The following is an 18,458-nucleotide window of genomic DNA, read 5'->3' as shown; positions in this document are numbered from 1 at the left end:
ATATAATTTTTGGGGGTTTTAACTAACTGTTAAATGTTCACAAACGATCCCACCTTGCAAGTAGTCAACTTCCACTTATCAACTGATCAAGCAGGTAAAAAAACAAACCAAACTCAAAAAAAAAGGAGGGGAAGGGGACAGAAATACTGTAACGTCTCTCCTTGTGTAAATGACCCTTATTTACAAAAAAAAAAAAAGGCAATCCTGATTGGCTACTGACCTCCAGCCTTAGCAATGGCCCCGCAGCAACAAATTCAGTGCTATAGCAAGATATTAGTGTATATCAGCATATATTGAACAAATCAGTAATTCACTTCAAAAATAGTTAGGAACAAAAGGGACCAGAAGGGAAAAGGGAGCACTTATCTTAATTGCTGGTCCGTAGGCATATAGCGTTCCACAGGTCTGTGCAGGGCATCCAAGTTATCCAGCACCTTTTCTCTCTCCCCCAGAAAATCAGACAAACAGCGCTGTCAGTATAGGTTTCATTCCACTGCCTCTCATCTCACCAATCACTCGGACAACTTAGTCTGGTTGGGAAGCAGAGAGCAACGAGCGAGGGAGGGGGGGGGGAGCGTTACACAGGAGTCCCCTCTCCGCTACACACCGCACGCCAGGCAACCCGCCGCCCAGCGTCTAAGGTGCCGGGCACGCCACACGTGTCCGTGCTCCAAGCTCGTACAGAGCAGGGGGAGAAGCAGGGGGAGAAACTCCACAGCGTCACGGAGATCCAGGAGCCGCGCGAAGTCTCGCGAGAGCCCCAGCGAGACTCTCGGCTCTTGCTCCGATAGCCTGACACAGACAGCGGCAGTCCCCGTGCTCCAGAGAGGAGAAAAAAAGAAAAAAAAAAAAACACTCGGGCTTAAAGGTAACAAACCGCAGCGGCTCAATTTAAACTGTCAAACGTTTCAGCGATATATGTCTAAGCATAAGAACCTGAAAGCCATACAAGCGCTGTGTACTGAGGGACTTTAGGCAGCAGCAGCAGGTAACCCTGGGAGGATCCACACGAGGACATCAGAACAGGCAGGGCAACAAGGGGCAGAGCAGCACCATGCTCTCACTCCCCACACACCTCCACTCCCATATGTCAAGAAAAAGATCCCCTGAGGAGCAAATACCCGCAGAGGGTCAACAGATCACCCGTGCCGCCAAGGACAAAACTAATCAAATGGCGGCAGCGTCAGCAGCGGCAAAATTGGAGCGTTATGCCCACTCTGGCCCACCCTCACCCAGCAACTCAAGCACTCAGCAGGGAAATTTACTTAATAAAGACGCCAAAAACTCCTCCACTGACAGAAGGAGCCAGGTCCAGTCTCTGGCCAACCCCATCTTACCAGCTGCTAAATTAGGGGGCAATAAGGGAGGGGGGGGAGGAAAATTACCAATAGCAACAATAAATTTGGAAACAACGCTAAGTAGTTCCCATGCACTGATGCCGAGTAATGTGGATGAGGAACCCACATTAAGAGACATTTTTAACGCAATTAAGGAGTGTAAAAACTCCATATCCAATTTTGATGAACAGCTAAGATATATAAAGGAGGAATTATTGACCATGAGGCAGGATTTGAATAGGACTATACTAAGAACTACCGAGCTCGAGGAACGTATGGGTGCGATGGAGGATGAGTTGAGGCCTATGAGACTGGAAATTGATTCACTTAAAAAAGCAGCTATTACACAAGCGGACAAACTCGACGAGATGGAGAATAGGAATCGAAGAAACAATATTAGGGTGCTGGGTCTCCCTGAACACTGTGAGGGGACGAATCTGATAGGCTTTCTTGAGGGGTGGTTCCGAGAACTCTTCGGGGCGGCAACATTTACCCCGATATTTGCAATAGAACGGGCACATCGTACCCCGGGAAAAATCCGCCATATGGGGGAGCGCCCTAGGCCTATATTGCTCAAGATTCTTAATTATCAGGATAAAGTGTCCCTACTGCGAGAGGCCAGAATGAGGGGAGACATTAGGTTTAAGGGAGCTAGGGTTTCTCTGTATCCTGATTTTTCTCCTGATCTTCAGAAAAGAAGAGCGGAATTTATACCAGTCAAAAGAGAATTGGTTAAATATAAGTTAGAGTATGCACTCCTCTACCCAGCCCGCTTAAGGGTGACTGCACTAGGAAAGACATTCTTTTTTAATACGCCAGAGGAAGTAACCCAATGGTTAGATGAAACTAAAAAAGACCTATAAATACACGTTACAGGGCAGTTAGGTGGTTTTTAAGGGATTTGGGGGTATATATTTTTGGGGGGGGCGGATAGGAATAAGGGGTAAGTTTGTTGAAAATTTTTACATTGGTATTATGCACAATATAGGTGGGGGGTAGGGGTGGAGCAGCAAGGGTGTGTGGAGTACAAGTGGGTATTTGTAGTGGGGGACAAAGGGTTCCCATGAGTGGGTGAAGGGTGAGAGCACCCAGTAGGATTGATATGGGCGAATGGTGGGAGTGTTGTAAGAAGGCCACAAATGTACCCCTAGGGGGTAGCCCTATGGGGCGAGGGGGGTGGGAGAGGGAGTTGGGTAAAAGGGGAGGTGGGAGAGATGACAGGGGAAGGGGGGGAAAGGGAATAAAAACAAAAACAACACAAGGACACATAAATTTGGGTGGGAGAGTTGGGAAGGGAGGGTGGGTTAAGGGAATGACAACAAAAGTAACACAAGGATACACAAACTTGGAGATACATTACTTAGAAAGGAATGGGAGAAAATATTATGCACTATATAGAGCACACGTATGTAAAAGGGAAAAAAGGGGAAGGTTTTTTTTTTCTCTCTTTTGGTATTATCATATTTATTATATTTATACACTTTTTTTTAAAGGGGAAAAAAAGAAAAAAAACTGCCCAATTTATAGGTTGCTAAGTAGTGATGCAGGTGAAAAGAATTAGGATAGTATCGTGGAATGTGCGGGGCCTGGGAGATCCGACCAAAAGAAAAGTGGTCTTGTCAGCTTTAGAGGGTAAAGGACCCGGATTATTATGCCTTCAGGAGACTCACTTGATGGGTGATACGATTCGGTGTCTACAAGGTCGGAAATTCCAGACCCAGTTCCATTCCGTATACTCAACCTATGCAAGAGGGGTTAGCATCCTTGTTGACAGGGTGGTTCGCTTTTCTTGTTATAACAGTCGTATAGATGTAGAGGTTAGATATATTTTCTTATATTGCCAAATTGAAAATAGTCCCTACGTGATAGCCAACATATATGTCCCTCCTCCATTTAAACTGGAAATCTTATATGAGTTACTAGCCTTTGTAATAGATAAACCTGATATCCCTGTGACAGCAGTAGGGGACTTTAACGAAGTTTTGGATAAATTCTTGGATAGGTTCCCAACTGTAAATATATCAACGATGAAAGATGCAACGAGGTTAGCTCGCTTCCTACACGAAGCTGGCCTACGCGATGCATGGCGCACTCGGCACCCGGGGGAGCGACAATACTCTTGTTACTCAGCAACTTTCTCCACATTATCAAGACTTGACATGGCTCTGGTGAATAGCAGTGCGATGTTACGAGTGGACGAGGTAGAATATGGCCCGAGAGGAGTCTCGGACCATTCCCCCCTAATATTGACACTTTGTGTAGGTAAGAAACAATATTCTGGCCAATGGAAAATGGACCCCGTATGGTTGGAACTAATGAAGGATACGGATCGGGTGACAACTATGTTAAAAGAGTTCATTAATGTTAATATGGGCACAGCATCAATGGGGGTCATTTGGGACTCTTTAAAGGCCTTTTTAAGAGGTCTTTTTATTCAACAAATCGCTAGGAGCAGGGCCGAGATGAAAAAACAGGAAGAGGAAGCCACCAAGGCGGTATTAGAGACAGAAAGACAGTATATTATAAATCCGAATCCTATTACACAGAAGGCTTGGCTTGATAAACAGCAAGAATATAGGACAATCATTAGGCATAAGACGGACAATAGACGTATACTGCAGAAACAAGCAAATTTTGGGGAGGGAGAGAAAGTGGGGCGAATGCTGTCATTTCTGGTTAAAATAAATACGGCCCCCTCAGCGATAATATCAATTAGAACCCTAGAGGGAGAGACTACTTCTGAACCATCCATTATTAATAACACATTTTATCATTATTATAGCTCACTAAATTCCAAGGGGGGAGTGAAGAGGGAGCTATGGCGGCCTTTTTGGGGAATCTGAACATGCCAACAGTAACAGCAGAAGACTTACCAGTATTGGAGGCCCCAATTACTATCGAGGAACTCCAAAGAGTGGTGGCAGAGATGTCTAACTTAAAAGCACCAGGACCCGATGGATTACCAATCGAGGTCTACAAGAGATATGGGGAGGTCCTGCTGCCACAATTATTGGAGACACTGAAGCAGGCCTTGCAGTGCGGAGCCTTGCCTTCCTCGATGTTGGAAGCCACGATAGTGGTTATCCCTAAAGAGGATAAGGACCCTATGGACCCGGCCTCATATCGCCCGATCTCGCTTTTGGGATCAGATATTAAAATATTAGCAAAGGTGCTTGCAACACGCCTAAAAAGAATTGTCCATAAGCTCATACACCCTGACCAATCGGGTTTTATCCCGAATAGATCTACTAGTATCAATATCCGTAGACTGTTTCTGAATGCTCAGATGCCAGTAGATAATGGAAGCTCCAGAGCAGTTCTGACTCTGGATGCAGCCAAAGCATTTGACAGCCTCGAATGGGAATATCTATTTAAAGTGCTTATCAGATTTGGGTTCGGACCAAACTTTCTTAAATGGATAAAATTGCTTTATACAGACCCAAGAGCGAAAACTAAAACTAATAATGAGCTCTCTGAGACTTTTTTTATTGGAACGAGGCACGAGGCAGGGGTGCCCCCTCTCCCCCTTGTTGTTTGTTTTGGCGGTGGAGCCATTGGCCATCGCTATTAGGGCTAGCCCTGATATACAGGGATTTAGGAGAGGACAGGTAGAGGAAAAAATTGCATTATTTGCCGATGACATTTTGCTTTTCCTGGGGGATGCTCAGGCCTCATTGAAAGCGGCAATGAAGATGATTGGAGAGTTTGGTCTTATATCAGGGTTGACCATTAATTGGGATAAATCCGCTCTGTTGCCGCTGGAACGAGGGTTTATTTGCGCTCCCCAGGATATTCTGAATTTGAAACAGGTTGAGAAGTTTAAATATTTAGGGGTGTGGATTACTAGGGATGTAAATTCATACCTGGAAGATAATTTATCTCCTCTCCTAGTAAAATTAAAACAAAAGGCCGATATCTGGAGTCGCCTCCCCCTCTCGATGGCGGGCCGCTGCAATTTGGTTAAGATGGTATGGCTCCCTCAAATTCTGTACCTCCTTCATAACTCACCATTATGGATTGGGGAAGGATGGTTTAAGAAAAAGGGTCCATCGAGGATTAGCTTACGGACTTTGCAGCTGCCGTTGGAAGAAGGGGGGTTGGCGATCCCATACCCTAGACTTTATTACTTAGCAGCCCAGCTGCAGCACTTAGCTGGAGCAATAGCAATAAATGAAGCTAATCCCTGCCACACGCTGTTAATGCTAGGATGTCCACACAGTACGCTTGTGGAGGCGTTAGAGGCAAACTCACTTAATATGCATTGTCCAACAACTACTCAAGTTACTAAACTCTGGAAAACAGTTAAGGCCCTACTGGGTTATCAGAAGATATCCGTGTTGGCACCCCTATGGGATAATAGAAACTTAGATGAGCTATTTAAAGTTGAAAGATGTAAGGAATGGGAAACTCAAGGGATACATAAGCTAGCGCAAATTGTTCAGGGTTCAGCTATTAGGTCATTTGCTGACTTAAGATCTGAATTCTCCTTATCAAACCGCTCATTTTACAAATATCTTCAGGTCAGACACGCAATTCAGGCCCAATTTAGATCGCAGGAGATACTGTTGATCCAGATCCCGGTGATATCTCAAATTATGTCTCGAGATACGCTTAAAGGCTTGATTTCATTCATATACACTAGGCTGGGGGACAAATTGTTAGATCGAAGTGGTATGATCAAAAGTAAAAGGAAATGGGAGAGGGACGTGGGACCAATGTCCGTACCCGACTGGGAGTGGATAATGGATCAGGGAACCAAGGTTTCTATTTCTCCGGCACAGAAAGCCTCAACTTTTCTTTTTTCACCGGGTATATCATACACCTAGGAAAATGTTTAAAATGGGGTGGAGAGACAATGATCAGTGTCCTAGATGTGGTCGGGTTGGAGACTTCATCCATATGTTTTGGAGGTGCCCGAAGCTTTTTAGATACTGGACACGGGTAATAGAGCATGTGAATGGGATCTTTAGCTTGACGTTGGATGCAACAGCGAGGACCTGTTTGTTGGCTATACCGGAGGGACATAAAATCCCTAAAAACTTATCTACACCAGTTACTAGATGCCTTTTTCAGGCAAGGAGGCTAATTGCTCAAAACTGGCAGTCACATTCTAGTCCATTACCTGAAATTTGGCTGGCGAATATAAGGAAGATAATTAGTAATGAAAGGGTTTTTTACACTAAACAGGGCAATAGTAAGAAGTTTGAAAGGATATGGAGTTATGGATTGATGAAATTAGGGATCCCCTTATAGGTAGTCGAGAAAAATTGTGTGTCTCGTAGAGTCTATATTCCTTTTGTTCCTTGCCTTTTTTCTCTTCTTTTTCTCCTGCATGTTGTTTAGTGTGTTTTTGCCTATATGCGATGAGGGGTGGGGGTGGGTTTGAGAGGAGGGGGGGTGGGGTAGGGGAGAAGTGGGTAGATTAAAACACCTAGGTGTAGAACAAGAGAAATGACCATGGTGGCTAGACTAAGAAGAGCCGTAGGCAGAGAGATTCGATATCTTGGCTGTTTACCTGTAAATCAATTATATTTAACAGAACACAAATGAAAAAATAAGCCACAATGATGTGTAATGTGGGAGGAGATATAGATGAACTTAAAAGTGAATTGAGTCTCCCGAATAAACTCACTGAGGTGGCAAAAGAAAAAAACAAAAAAAAAAAACTAACTGTACATTTTAACCGCTTGCCGACCGCCTCACGCAGACATACTGCGGCAGAATGGCACGTACAGGCAAACTAACGTACCTGTATGTTGCCCTTTAAGAGGCGGCCTGCGTGCAGGCGCACGGATTCATGAAGACTCGTTCTTGCTAAAAAGTGCTATGGTCTTTGGCCAGCAAAATGGTCTGGGGCTTAACCTCCTTGGCGGTATTCCCGAGTTTGGCTCAGGGTGAGATTTCAGTACTATAAGCGGTATTCCGTGACAGATTGAGCGGGACATGGCGGCTCGCTGATCACAGTGGGGAGACATCGCTGGATCCAGGGGACAAGGTAAGTAAACCCCTACATGGATCCTTTATTTTCTCCTTTTTCCCCAGACTCGGGATCCCATCGCAGGATCCATGTAGGGGTTTACTTACCTTGTCCCCTGGATCCAGCGATGTCTCCCCACTGTGATCAGTGAGCCGCCATGTCTCGATCTGTCACGGTGCTGAGCTCCGTTCCCTGCGAGCGTTGCGACGCACAGGGACAGAGTTTGGCACCAAATTCAAAATGAAAAAACACAGTATAGTGTAATCTTACAGATTAATGTACTGTATCAAATAATTACACATCCCCTTTGTCCCTAGTTGTTTGTCCAGTGTCCTGCATGCATTTTTATATTATAAATACTATTCTTTATGCCAGGAAACTGGAGATTGTCCATAGCAACCAAAAAATGTCAGTTTACATCAAAAGTGCCTTTAGACCAGCTAGAAAACAGCGATAATAAATTAGAATGCAGAATTGAGCGATAGTAATTTGTGGGGAAATTCGTCATCAAACACTAAAAGTAATGACAGCGACAATTCTGCAACTCAGCATATTTCATTGTTCATTGTTTTTGATTTGATTATATTATTGAATAATTTTTATTATATTATTATTTGTTATAATTATTTATAGTTATTTATTATATATATATATATATATATATATATATATACTGTGAGGGGTTAGCTCGGCAGTGGGTGTGTGTGACCCCCTGGATGGGTTCACAACACAAAATCAGGCACAGCAGACAGCGTTGTAGGTGCAAAAAACAAAAGATGCGGTTTATTTATGCTACATGCAGTGATACATATAACAGCCAAACAAAAATAAAACATGAAAATAAATCCTGGTCAGCTTGACCTCTAACTACACACTTAGATTCCCTGTCTAACAACTGAATGCAGCCTTGTGCTGCACCAGTCCCTGTCTCTGTTGTAGAGGTTTGCCACACAGGCGTTAACTCACCGCACAGAACAGATATCACACTCCCCAGTCTATACAACACAAAACTGGTTCCAGGATGGAGCATCTCCCTAAGCATGCTGTTTTTTTTTTTGTAGAGGTCTTAATGAGCCCACTTACTTCAGCTGGGCTCATTAACTCTTTCCCTCTAATTGTACACGTCTGCATAAAGCCTGAATCTAGGGCACACATACAGTGGTGTGAAAAAGTGTTTGCCCCCTTCCTCATTTCCTGTTCCTTTGCATGTTTGTCACACTTAAGTGTTTCGGGACATCAAACCAATTTAAACAATAGTCAAGGACAACACAAGTAAACACAAAATGCAATTTGTAAATGAAGGCGTTTATTATTAAAGGTGAAAAAAAATCCAAACCATCATGGCCCTGTGTGAAAAAGTGATTGCCCCCCTTGTTAAAACATACTATAACTGTGGTTGTCCACACCTGAGTTCAATTTCTCTAGCCACACCCATGCCTGATTATTGCCACACCTGTTCACAATCAAGGCATCACTTAAATAGGAGCTGCTTGACACAGTAAGGTCCACCAGAAGATCCTTAAAAGCTACACATCATGCCGAGACCCAAAGAAATTCAGGAACAATTGAGAAAGAAAGTAATTGAGATCTATCAGTCTGGAAAGGGTTATAAAGCCATTTCCAAAGCTTTGGGAATCCAGCGAACCACAGTGAGAGCCATTATCCACAAATGGCGAAGACATGGAACAGTGGTGAACCTTCCCAGGAGTGGCCGGCCGCCCAAAATTACCCCAAGAGCACAGCGACGACTCATCCAAGAGGTCACAAAAGACCCCACAACAACGTCCAAGGAACTGCAGGCCTCACTTGCCTCAGTTAAGGTCAGCGTTCATGCCTCCACCATCAGGAAAAGACTGGGCAAAAATGGCCTGCATGGCAGAGTTCCAAGGAGAAAACCACTGCTGAGCAAAAAGAACATCAAAGCTCGTCTCAATTTCTCCACAACACATCTTGATGATCCCCAAGACTTTTGGGACAACATTCTGTGGACCGATGAGACAAAAGTGGAACTCTTTGGAAGGTGTGTGTCCAAGTATATCTAGCGTAGAAGGAACACTGCATTTCATAAAAAGAACATTATACCAACAGTAAAATATGGTGGTGGTAGTGTGATGGTCTGGGGCTGTTTTGCTGCTTCAGGACCTGGAAGACTTGCCGTGATAAAAGGAACTATGAATTCTGCTGTCTACCAAGAGATCCTGAAGGAGAATGTCCGACCATCTGTTCGTGTACTCAAGCTGAAACGAACTTGGGTTCTGCAGCAGGACAATGATCCTAAACACACCAGCAAGTCCACCACCGAATGGCTGAAGAAAAACAAAATGAAGACTTTGGAGTGGCCTAGCCAAAGTCCTGACCTGAATCCTATTGAGATGTTGTGGTATGACCTTAAAAAGGCCGTTCATGCTCGAAAACCCTCTAATGTAATTGAATTAGGACAATTCTGCAAAGATGAGTGGGCCAAAATTCCTCCAGGACGCTGTAAAAGCCTCATTGCACGTTATCGCAAACGCTTGGTTGCAGTTGTTGCTGCTAAGGGTGGCCCAACCAGTTATTAGGTTTAGGGGGCAATCACTTTTTCACACAGGGCCATGATGGTTTGGATTTTTTTTTCACCTTTAATAATAAACACCTTCATTTACAAATTGCATTTTGTGTTTACTTGTGTTGTCCTTGACTATTGTTTAAATTGGTTTAATGTTCCGAAACACTTAAGTGTGACAAACATGCAAAGGAACAGGAAATGAGGAAGGGGGCAAATACTTTTTCACACCACTGTATTTCCCATCCTGGATACAACCAGGTGATTTTACCTGCGTGTTGCCACATACCCCCCCCCCCTCTTGTTTCAACCTTGGGGTTGTAACACAAGCAGTCAGACACGCATGTATCCGAGACAAAGCATCCACATTCCCCATTTTAACACCAGGGCGATGCTTAACTGAAAAGTTAAATTCCTGTAGGGCCAGGAACCACCTATTTACCCTTCTATTGGTCTCCTTGTTTTGAGCCATCCACTTTAAAGGAGCGTGATCAGTCACCAGGTCAAAGTGCCTACCTAGCAGATAGTACCGAAGGCAATCTAGAGCCCACTTCACTGCTAAACATTCCTTCTCAATCGTGGCGTAATTTATCTCATGGGACTTCAACTTCCTGCTGAGGTAAATGACTGGGTGCTCTTCCCCGTTCCAGACCTGGGATAACACTGCCCCTAACCCAACGTCTGATGCATCAGTTTGTACCACGAAGTCCTTAGAGAAGTCTGGTGAGTACAACACTGGCTGGCGGGGTGATAATGTCATGCTCTACGCCAGATGTTTGTCCCGGCAGCTCAGAGAAAATCTCTTTGTTACGAAGTACAAACTCTTTAACCTCCTGTTGTTGGGCTTTCGATAAGGTGTCTGCTATTCCAACCTCAGGAACTAAGCAATCAGGCTGTGCTTGTGACAAAGTCTCTGCGACTAGGGATTCCCTATCCCTCCAGGCTTTCAGCAGATTGACGTGATAGATCTGCTCCGGCTTTCGCCTTCCTGGCTGTCTAATCCTGTAGTTCACCTCACTAATTTTTTCAATTACTTCGTATGGACCTTGCCATTTGGCCAGAAATTTGCTTTCAACCGTAGGGACTAGCACCAAGACCCTATCCCCCGGGGAAAAAGTACGGGTCTTGGCCCCACGGTTGTACACTCTCTGCTGTGCTAACTGCTCTTGGGTTAAATGTTCCTTTACAATTGGCATTACCTGTGCAATTCTATCTTGCATCAGGGCGACATGCTCAATCACACTCCTGTGAGGAGAACTCTCATTTTCCCAAGTTTCCTTGGCGATATCCAGCAGCCCTCTTGGGTGTCTCCCATAGAGCAAGTCGAAGGGTGAGAAACCCGTAGAGGATTGGGGTACCTCCCTAATGGCAAACATTAGATAGGGTATTAGACAGTCCCAATTCTTTCCATCTCTATCCACCACCTTCTTTAACATTTGTTTAAGGGTTTTGTTGAATCTTTCAACCAACCCATCTGTTTGGGGGTGATACACAGATGTACGCAATTGCGTCACTTTGTACAACTTGCATAATTCTTTCATAACCCGGGACATAAAGGGTGTACCTTGGTCCGTAAGCAGTTCCTTACAAATACCCACGCGGCTAAAAACAAGAGATAGCTCTTTGGCTATGGTTTTGGCCGAGGTATTTCGGAGAGGAATTGCTTCCTGGATAACGGGTGGCATAGTCCAATATAACCAAAATGTACTGATGCCCCCTGGCGGACTTCATTATCGGACCTACCAAATCCATTGCGATCCTTTCAAAGGGGACCTCAATGATAGGAAGAGGTACCAGCGGGTTATGGAAATGTGGCATAGGTGCCGACTTCTGACACATAGGGCAGGAGGAACAATAATTTTCTATTTCCTTCATGACCCCAGGCCAATAGAATCTCTGCAATACCCTCTCTCTGGTTTTCTCTGTCCCCAGATGACCTCCCAGAATGTGCCCATGAGCCAAATCTAACACCAACTTCCTGTAAGGTTTGGGCACTACAAGTTGCTCAATGGTTTCTTCTGCCCTTTGAGCCACTCGATACAGCAGGTCCCTTTCCATAGTGAAGTAAGGATAAGGGCAAGTCTTATCTGGGTTCACTAACTCGCCATCTATTTTCACCACATTTTCCCGTGCCTTTATTAGGGTGGGATCTTTTAACTGTTCTGTGGCAAAATTTTCCCTGTGAACCTCAAGATCCGAAAACTCCACAGACGGCATGTTTTCATCTGAGGATGTTGGCTCCTCCCCAGTTTCTCGAGTTTCCCCCGCCAATACCGACAAGGGAAATTCAGGAGAGTCCTCACCACTCCCAGAGGAATTCTGGTCATCTTCCTGGTTTATAGGGGCACCAGTGGGGGGCTCAGGACAATCCCAGAATTCCCAGAATTTTGGAAAATCCCTTCCCACAATAGCATCATGTGGTAAGTGAGACACTAACCCCACCTGATGAGAGAGGTTACCTTTGGGGGTCTCAAAAAACACTGAAGTTACAGGATACTCTCAGGTGTCCCCATGCACACATATAACAGCCACCCTGTTCTTCCCAGAGATCTCTGTAGTAACTAATTCAGCTTTTATCAATGTTACCAGACTACCTGAATCCAGCAACACATCAACATTTCTACCATTAATACACATTTTACATAAATGTTTCTCAGGTCCCCGAATGGCAGTGCATGCAACTGTCGCAAACAGCGACTGACGTCTCTCCCTTATAAAGTCACATTGCATAGGCTCATCCACAACGGGGCAATTGGCTGCAATATGTCCCTCTTGCCGGCAGCAGTAGCAAATAATCTTTTTCGCTGTCTCTTGTCGCATGGGCTTCCTGGGCTGCTCCCGCCATTAGTTATAGTTACATCCCCAATATCATCCACCAACATTTTATCTAGACCAACCGGACCCAGCGAGCTTTTAACAATATTAGCAATGGATGCTGCGGCCATAACATTCTGGCTCCTAACGACATCCCCGGAGCTGCGCTCTCCGAACACAGCTAACGGGCCTTTCATCTTCTTCCTGCTCGTATCACGGCTACAGATCTTCTACAACGTGCTTGTTGCTGAGCTTCCAGACTCTGCAGGTGAGCTTTCTGCTGGGCTGCAAGGCTCTTTTGTAAAGCTGCATTTGTTTGCTGCTGATTTGCATTTGCTAGAGCCAGCTGTCTCAGTATCTCCTCCATGCTGGCCTTTAAAAAAATTGAAAAAAAAAACTGCCAAAATTCTCCACCAACTGTGAGGGGTTAGCTCGGCAGCGGGTGTGTGTGACCCCCTGGATGGGTTCACAACACAAAATCAGGCACAGCAGACAGCGTTGTAGGTGCAAAAAACAAAAGATGCGGTTTATTTATGCGACATGCAGTGATACATATAACAGCCAAACAAAAATAAAACATGAAAATAAATCCTGGTCAGCTTGACCTCTAACTACACACTTAGATTCCCTGTCTAACAACTGAGTGCAGCCTTGTGCTGCACCAGTCCCTGTCTCTGTTGTAGAGGTTTGCCACACAGGCGTTAACTCACCGCACAGATATCACACTCCCCAGTCTATACAACACAAAACTGGTTCCAGGATGGAGCATCTCCCTAAGCATGCTGTTTTTTTTTGTAGAGGTCTTAATGAGCCCACTTACTTCAGCTGGGCTCATTAACTCTTTCCCTCTAATTGTACAAGTCTGCATAAAGCCTGAATCTAGGGCACACATATTTCCCATCCTGGATACAACCAGGTGATTTTACCTGCGTGTTGCCACAATACATATATATATATATATATACATATATATATACATATATATATACATATATATATATATATATACATATATATATATATATATATATATATATAATAAATATTTATTTATTTATTATTATTATAAGTTATGATTTTGTATTTCAAATTTTATCATACCCGGGACGTCTATTAGACGGATTTGAGTGAATTATTTCTAAGAATTAATGGCCTACAATATAAAACGCCAAATTTCCAGGCAAAATAATGGTACCGCTTTCAGCACCTAAAATCTGAAATAATCATACTGTCAGGGAGGTTAGGTGGTTAACATGTGTGCAAAAAAAAAAAAAGAAAAGGAAATCAACACTAGCTCTGAAAGGGTTAATGTCAGCTAACTGGCATCACCCTCCCGTGGTCACACTCAGCAGCCAAGGTGGCTGACACAGACAAGCCCATCTGGAGGGACACTCAGGATGGCATGCAAACATAGCAGTCTACATGGACAAGTCAGGCAAATGCAGGGCTGGAGGGATGCCATGTTTGCAATGATAACGGCAGTAGGGAATGCACGTGAGCATGGTCAGCTGCATGGTCAGATCTAGGGGGGTGCTGGAGTGGGCTGCATCCTGCCAGATTTCAATTGTGCCCCCTCAACCCCCACCCGCAGCACATATATAGGCTACATTCACACCTCTGATTAGGGTCTGTGTGAATTGTAGCAGCAGCTCCTCCTTTGACTATTAGTGGGTAGGTTTGTCAGTTCACTGGCAGCGACACCTATTCTTGGCTCTATAAATAGCCAGTGATTACCTGCATTGATGGCTGGACAAACCCAGTTTGTGCTGATTGTCAAGAGCCTTGGAATACTAGATTGTCATGAACCTTGGAATACTGGATTGTCAAGAACCTTGGAATACTGGATTTTCATGAACCTTGAAATACTAGATTGTCATGAACCTTGGAATACTGGATTGTCATGAACCTTGGAATACTGGATTGTCAAGAACCTTGGAATACTGGATTTTCATGAACCTTGGAATACTGGATTGTCAAGAACCTTGGAATACTGGATTTTAATGAACCTTGGAATACTGGATTGTCATGAACCTTGGAATACTGGATTTTCATGAACCTTGGAATACTGGATTGTCAAGAATCTTGGAATACTGGATTTTCATGAACCTTGGAATACTGGATTGTCAAGAACCTTGGAATACTGGATTGTCAAGAACCTTGGAATACTGGATTTTCATGAACCTTGGAATACTGGATTGTCAAGAACCTTGGAATACTGGATTTTCATGAACCTTGGAATACTGGATTTTCATGAACCTTGGAATACTGGATTGTCATGAACCTTGGAATACTGGATTTTCATGAACCTTGGAATATTGGATTGTCAAGAACCTTGGAATACTGGATTGTCAAGAACCTTGGAATACTGGATTTTCATGAACCTTGGAATACTGGATTGTCAAGAACCTTGGAATACTGGATTGTCAAGAACCTTGGAATACTGGATTTTTATGAACCTTGGAATACTGGATTGTCAAGAACCTTGGAATACTGGATTGTCAAGAACCTTGGAATACTGGATTGTCAAGAACCTTGGAATACTGGATTGTCACGAACCTTGGAATACTGGATTGTCACGAACCTTGGAATACTGGATTGTCATGAACCTTGGAATACTGGATTTTCATGAACCTTGGAATACTGGATTGTCATGAACCTTGGAATACTTGATTGTCATGAACCTTGGAATACTGGATTGTCATGAACCTTGGAATACTGGATTGTCATGAACCTTGGAATACTGATGTATTTCTCCTTTCATTTTATTACACAGTGGTGGGTCTTCTGCCCTGTCTTAAGGCTAACCCCCTCTAGACGGCTCAGTGATCTGGAAGAATGCATTATTCTGTGTTTGACCGGTTGTTTATGTACTTTAATTACCCCCTGGGGCTTCTCTGTGTCATTACACATATCAGTCCTCCAATTCAAGCTATCGAACCAATCCCTGCTGACCCTGTTTCAAGTCCTCATTTTCATGGCTAAGAGGACCCAATTGAGGACTAAAGTGTACTTTACAATTGACCAATAGGAAAGTGGTTGTTGGGGTGGGGTGTTCAAACTGTTATGTATAAAAGTGTGTTGGTGAGATTCCTGTTTGAACTTCCATACAGCCTGCCTGGTGTTTTGTTCTGAGCTATCACAACTGGATTAGAACGGCACATAGCTGTAGTTCAAATCCCGGAGCATCGGATGACCGAACCATCAGACGTTGCGATCTGCAATCTGATTCCATAGCCGCAGAGGAGTGTCGGGAGAGTGGAACCAAGCTAGCAAGTGGCTCGTTAGACTGATGTACAGGAAGACAGGATTTCAGTGAGGAACATTTCCCTCACTCAGGACAGGAAAATGGCTTCTCCCCTGTGTGAGATCTCTGATGTCTAGAAAGATGATACTTCTGTGAAAAACATTCCCCGCACTCAAGACAGGAATATGGTTTTTCCCCCGTGTGCAATCTCTGATGTTTGGAAAGATTGCTCTTAGTTGAAAAACATTTCCCGCACTCAGGGCAGCAATATGGCTTTTTCCCCATGTGAGATCTCTCATGTGCAGAGAGATTAAACTTATCTGGAAAACATTCCCCACACTCAGGGCATGAAAATGGCTTCTCTCTTGAGTGAGATCTCTGATGTTTGTAAAGATTGGACTTCTGTGAAAAACATTTCCTGCACTCAGGACAGGAATATGGTTTTTCCCCCGTGTGAGATCTCTGATGTTTGTAAAGATTGGACTTCTGTGAAAAACATTTCCCGCACTTGGTACATGAAAATGGCTTTTCACCCGTGTGAGATCTCTGATGTTTGTAAAGATTGGACTTCTGTGAAAAACATTTCCCGCACTCAGTACAGGAATATGGCTTCTCACTTGTGTGCAATCTCTCATGTTTGTGACAAGAGTCTTTTAATGCAAAACATTTCCCGCACTCAGAACATGAAAATGGCTTCTCTCCTGTGTGCAATTTCTGATGTGTGTAAAGACCGGACTTCCGAGAAAAACATTTCCCGCACTCAGGACAGGAATTTGGCTTCTCGCCTTTGTGCAATCTCTCATGTGTGTGATAACTGGATTTGTTTGAAAAACATTTCCCACACTCAGTGCAGGAGTACAGTTTTTCTCCTGTGTGAAGCCTTTTATGTGTGACAAGAGCTGAATTTAATGCAAAACATTCCCCGCACTCAGAACAGGAATACGGCTTCTCCCCTGTGTGAAGTCTTTGATGAGTTTTAAGGTTGGACTTAAATGAAAAACATTTTCCACACTCAGTACAGCAATATGGTTTTTCCCCTGTGTGAGATCTCATATGCTCATTAAGAGTGCATTTAAATTGGAATCCCTTCCCGCACTCAGTACAGGAAAACCTCTTCTCTGTTGGAAGGACGGCACCGTCCCTCACAGTCTGAGGTTCCTCAGGATAAGAGGAATACGATGGTCCATCTACACTGTGTGGTGCCGGATGGACATTTGAGGTAGTCGGGTTTTCTCCTGGACTATACTGTGTGATGTCCTCATCTTCTACTTTACAGTCTGGAGACAAAGTGAGACAATCCTCTGAGGTTTTCCTCATCTCCCGTCCATCTACTAAAATAGAAATAAAAAGATTATTACTAGACATGAGCTGATTGGTTCCCCTAAACCAGGACTCCGCCCACATCAGGCAGCTTTGTCTCTGAGGATCTTAAAATTCCCCTCTCAGGCTGGGTTCACATACTGAATGTCCGTATTCAATTCCCATGAAATTCGAGTGTGACCGGCTCTCAATGGAGAAGGTTCACACAGGTCCGGGGCAGCCATGGTGCAGATTGCAAAACAGTCCTGTGCATTTTTGGGTCTGGTTCAGGTGCAAATTAAGGAAAAAAATTGGACTTGAATCACACCTGAACTGGTAAACAGAAACGCACCGGACCCCAGGCATGAAACTGCGGGCCACACATATGTGAACCCGGCCTCAAAGTAACTAGTAAATGGGTCCTCTGATCTCCTACCAGATCATTTCTTTATTCATGGACCTTAGTCAGAGAGTGAGGAAACAACGAGAACTGTCTTTTACAGGAGTGACAGTGATGAGGGGATTATAGGACGAGTGTCCCCTCCCCCTCTATCACTCATTGCCATCTTCCCAACACAAGAAGTCCTACACTTCCTTATTTAGTCCATGATTTAGTCATGAATAACAGCGGGGCTGAGCCCCACCAGAGGTCAGAGAGTGAGGATGGGGGGAGAACAACCCAGATGAAGACTGGACTGATCCTGAAGACCCCCATCATTGGGTTATTGACTCCTCCCTCATTATCACTTTCTGTTTAAGGTTCCAGAGTCTGAGAATGTAATCACATTATTATCAACATGTAAAAGTCTGTGCTCCAATCAGATCATCAGATATAAAATGTCCAGCTGGCAGGAAATCAACATTTTGCTGACAGCTGAACCCCAGAATCTCCATAAATCCAGTCTAGATACATAAATTGTGTCTGCAGCACAGAGAAGGAAGATTATCCGAGAGAAATACAGGAATACAGGATGGGGAACACAGCTCAGGAAAGTGACCAGGGGATTACAGGCTGATATCACCCAGTCCTTGCCCTACTCTGGACCAATCAGTGAGCAGTATGGGTGGAGGAATATATTTAGTGTTAATGACCCACCTGTGCTGATCTCTGTAGGAGTGTCCTCCTCTATAAATGTCCCCGTTATTCCATCCTCCTCCATAGACTGCTGATCATCCCTCACATACCTCTCTTCTTCTTCTTCTGCTTTAATCTCAGCATGAGAATCTCTCAGGTTTCCACTCTGA

General features: G+C 44.1%; 1 protein-coding gene across 1 annotated transcript in view; it reads right to left on the bottom strand.

Annotated features, from left to right (window-relative positions):
* The window catches only part of LOC143986854 (uncharacterized), a 218,624-nt gene that overhangs the window by 30,752 nt on the left and 169,414 nt on the right, over positions 1–18,458 (bottom strand). The window contains 2 exon segments of the mRNA XM_077485262.1: positions 15,999–17,245; positions 18,310–18,454. Of these exon segments, the coding sequence (XP_077341388.1) occupies positions 15,999–17,245; positions 18,310–18,454 (1,392 nt within the window).

This window comes from Lithobates pipiens, unplaced genomic scaffold (genome assembly GCF_037356315.1).
Source record: "Lithobates pipiens isolate NorthernLeopardFrog02 unplaced genomic scaffold, aLitPip1_a1.2 Scaffold_18, whole genome shotgun sequence".
NCBI lineage: Eukaryota > Metazoa > Chordata > Amphibia > Anura > Ranidae > Lithobates > Lithobates pipiens.
Note: the sequence above shows the minus strand (reverse complement) of the source record. Positions and strands in the feature narration are given on the sequence as shown.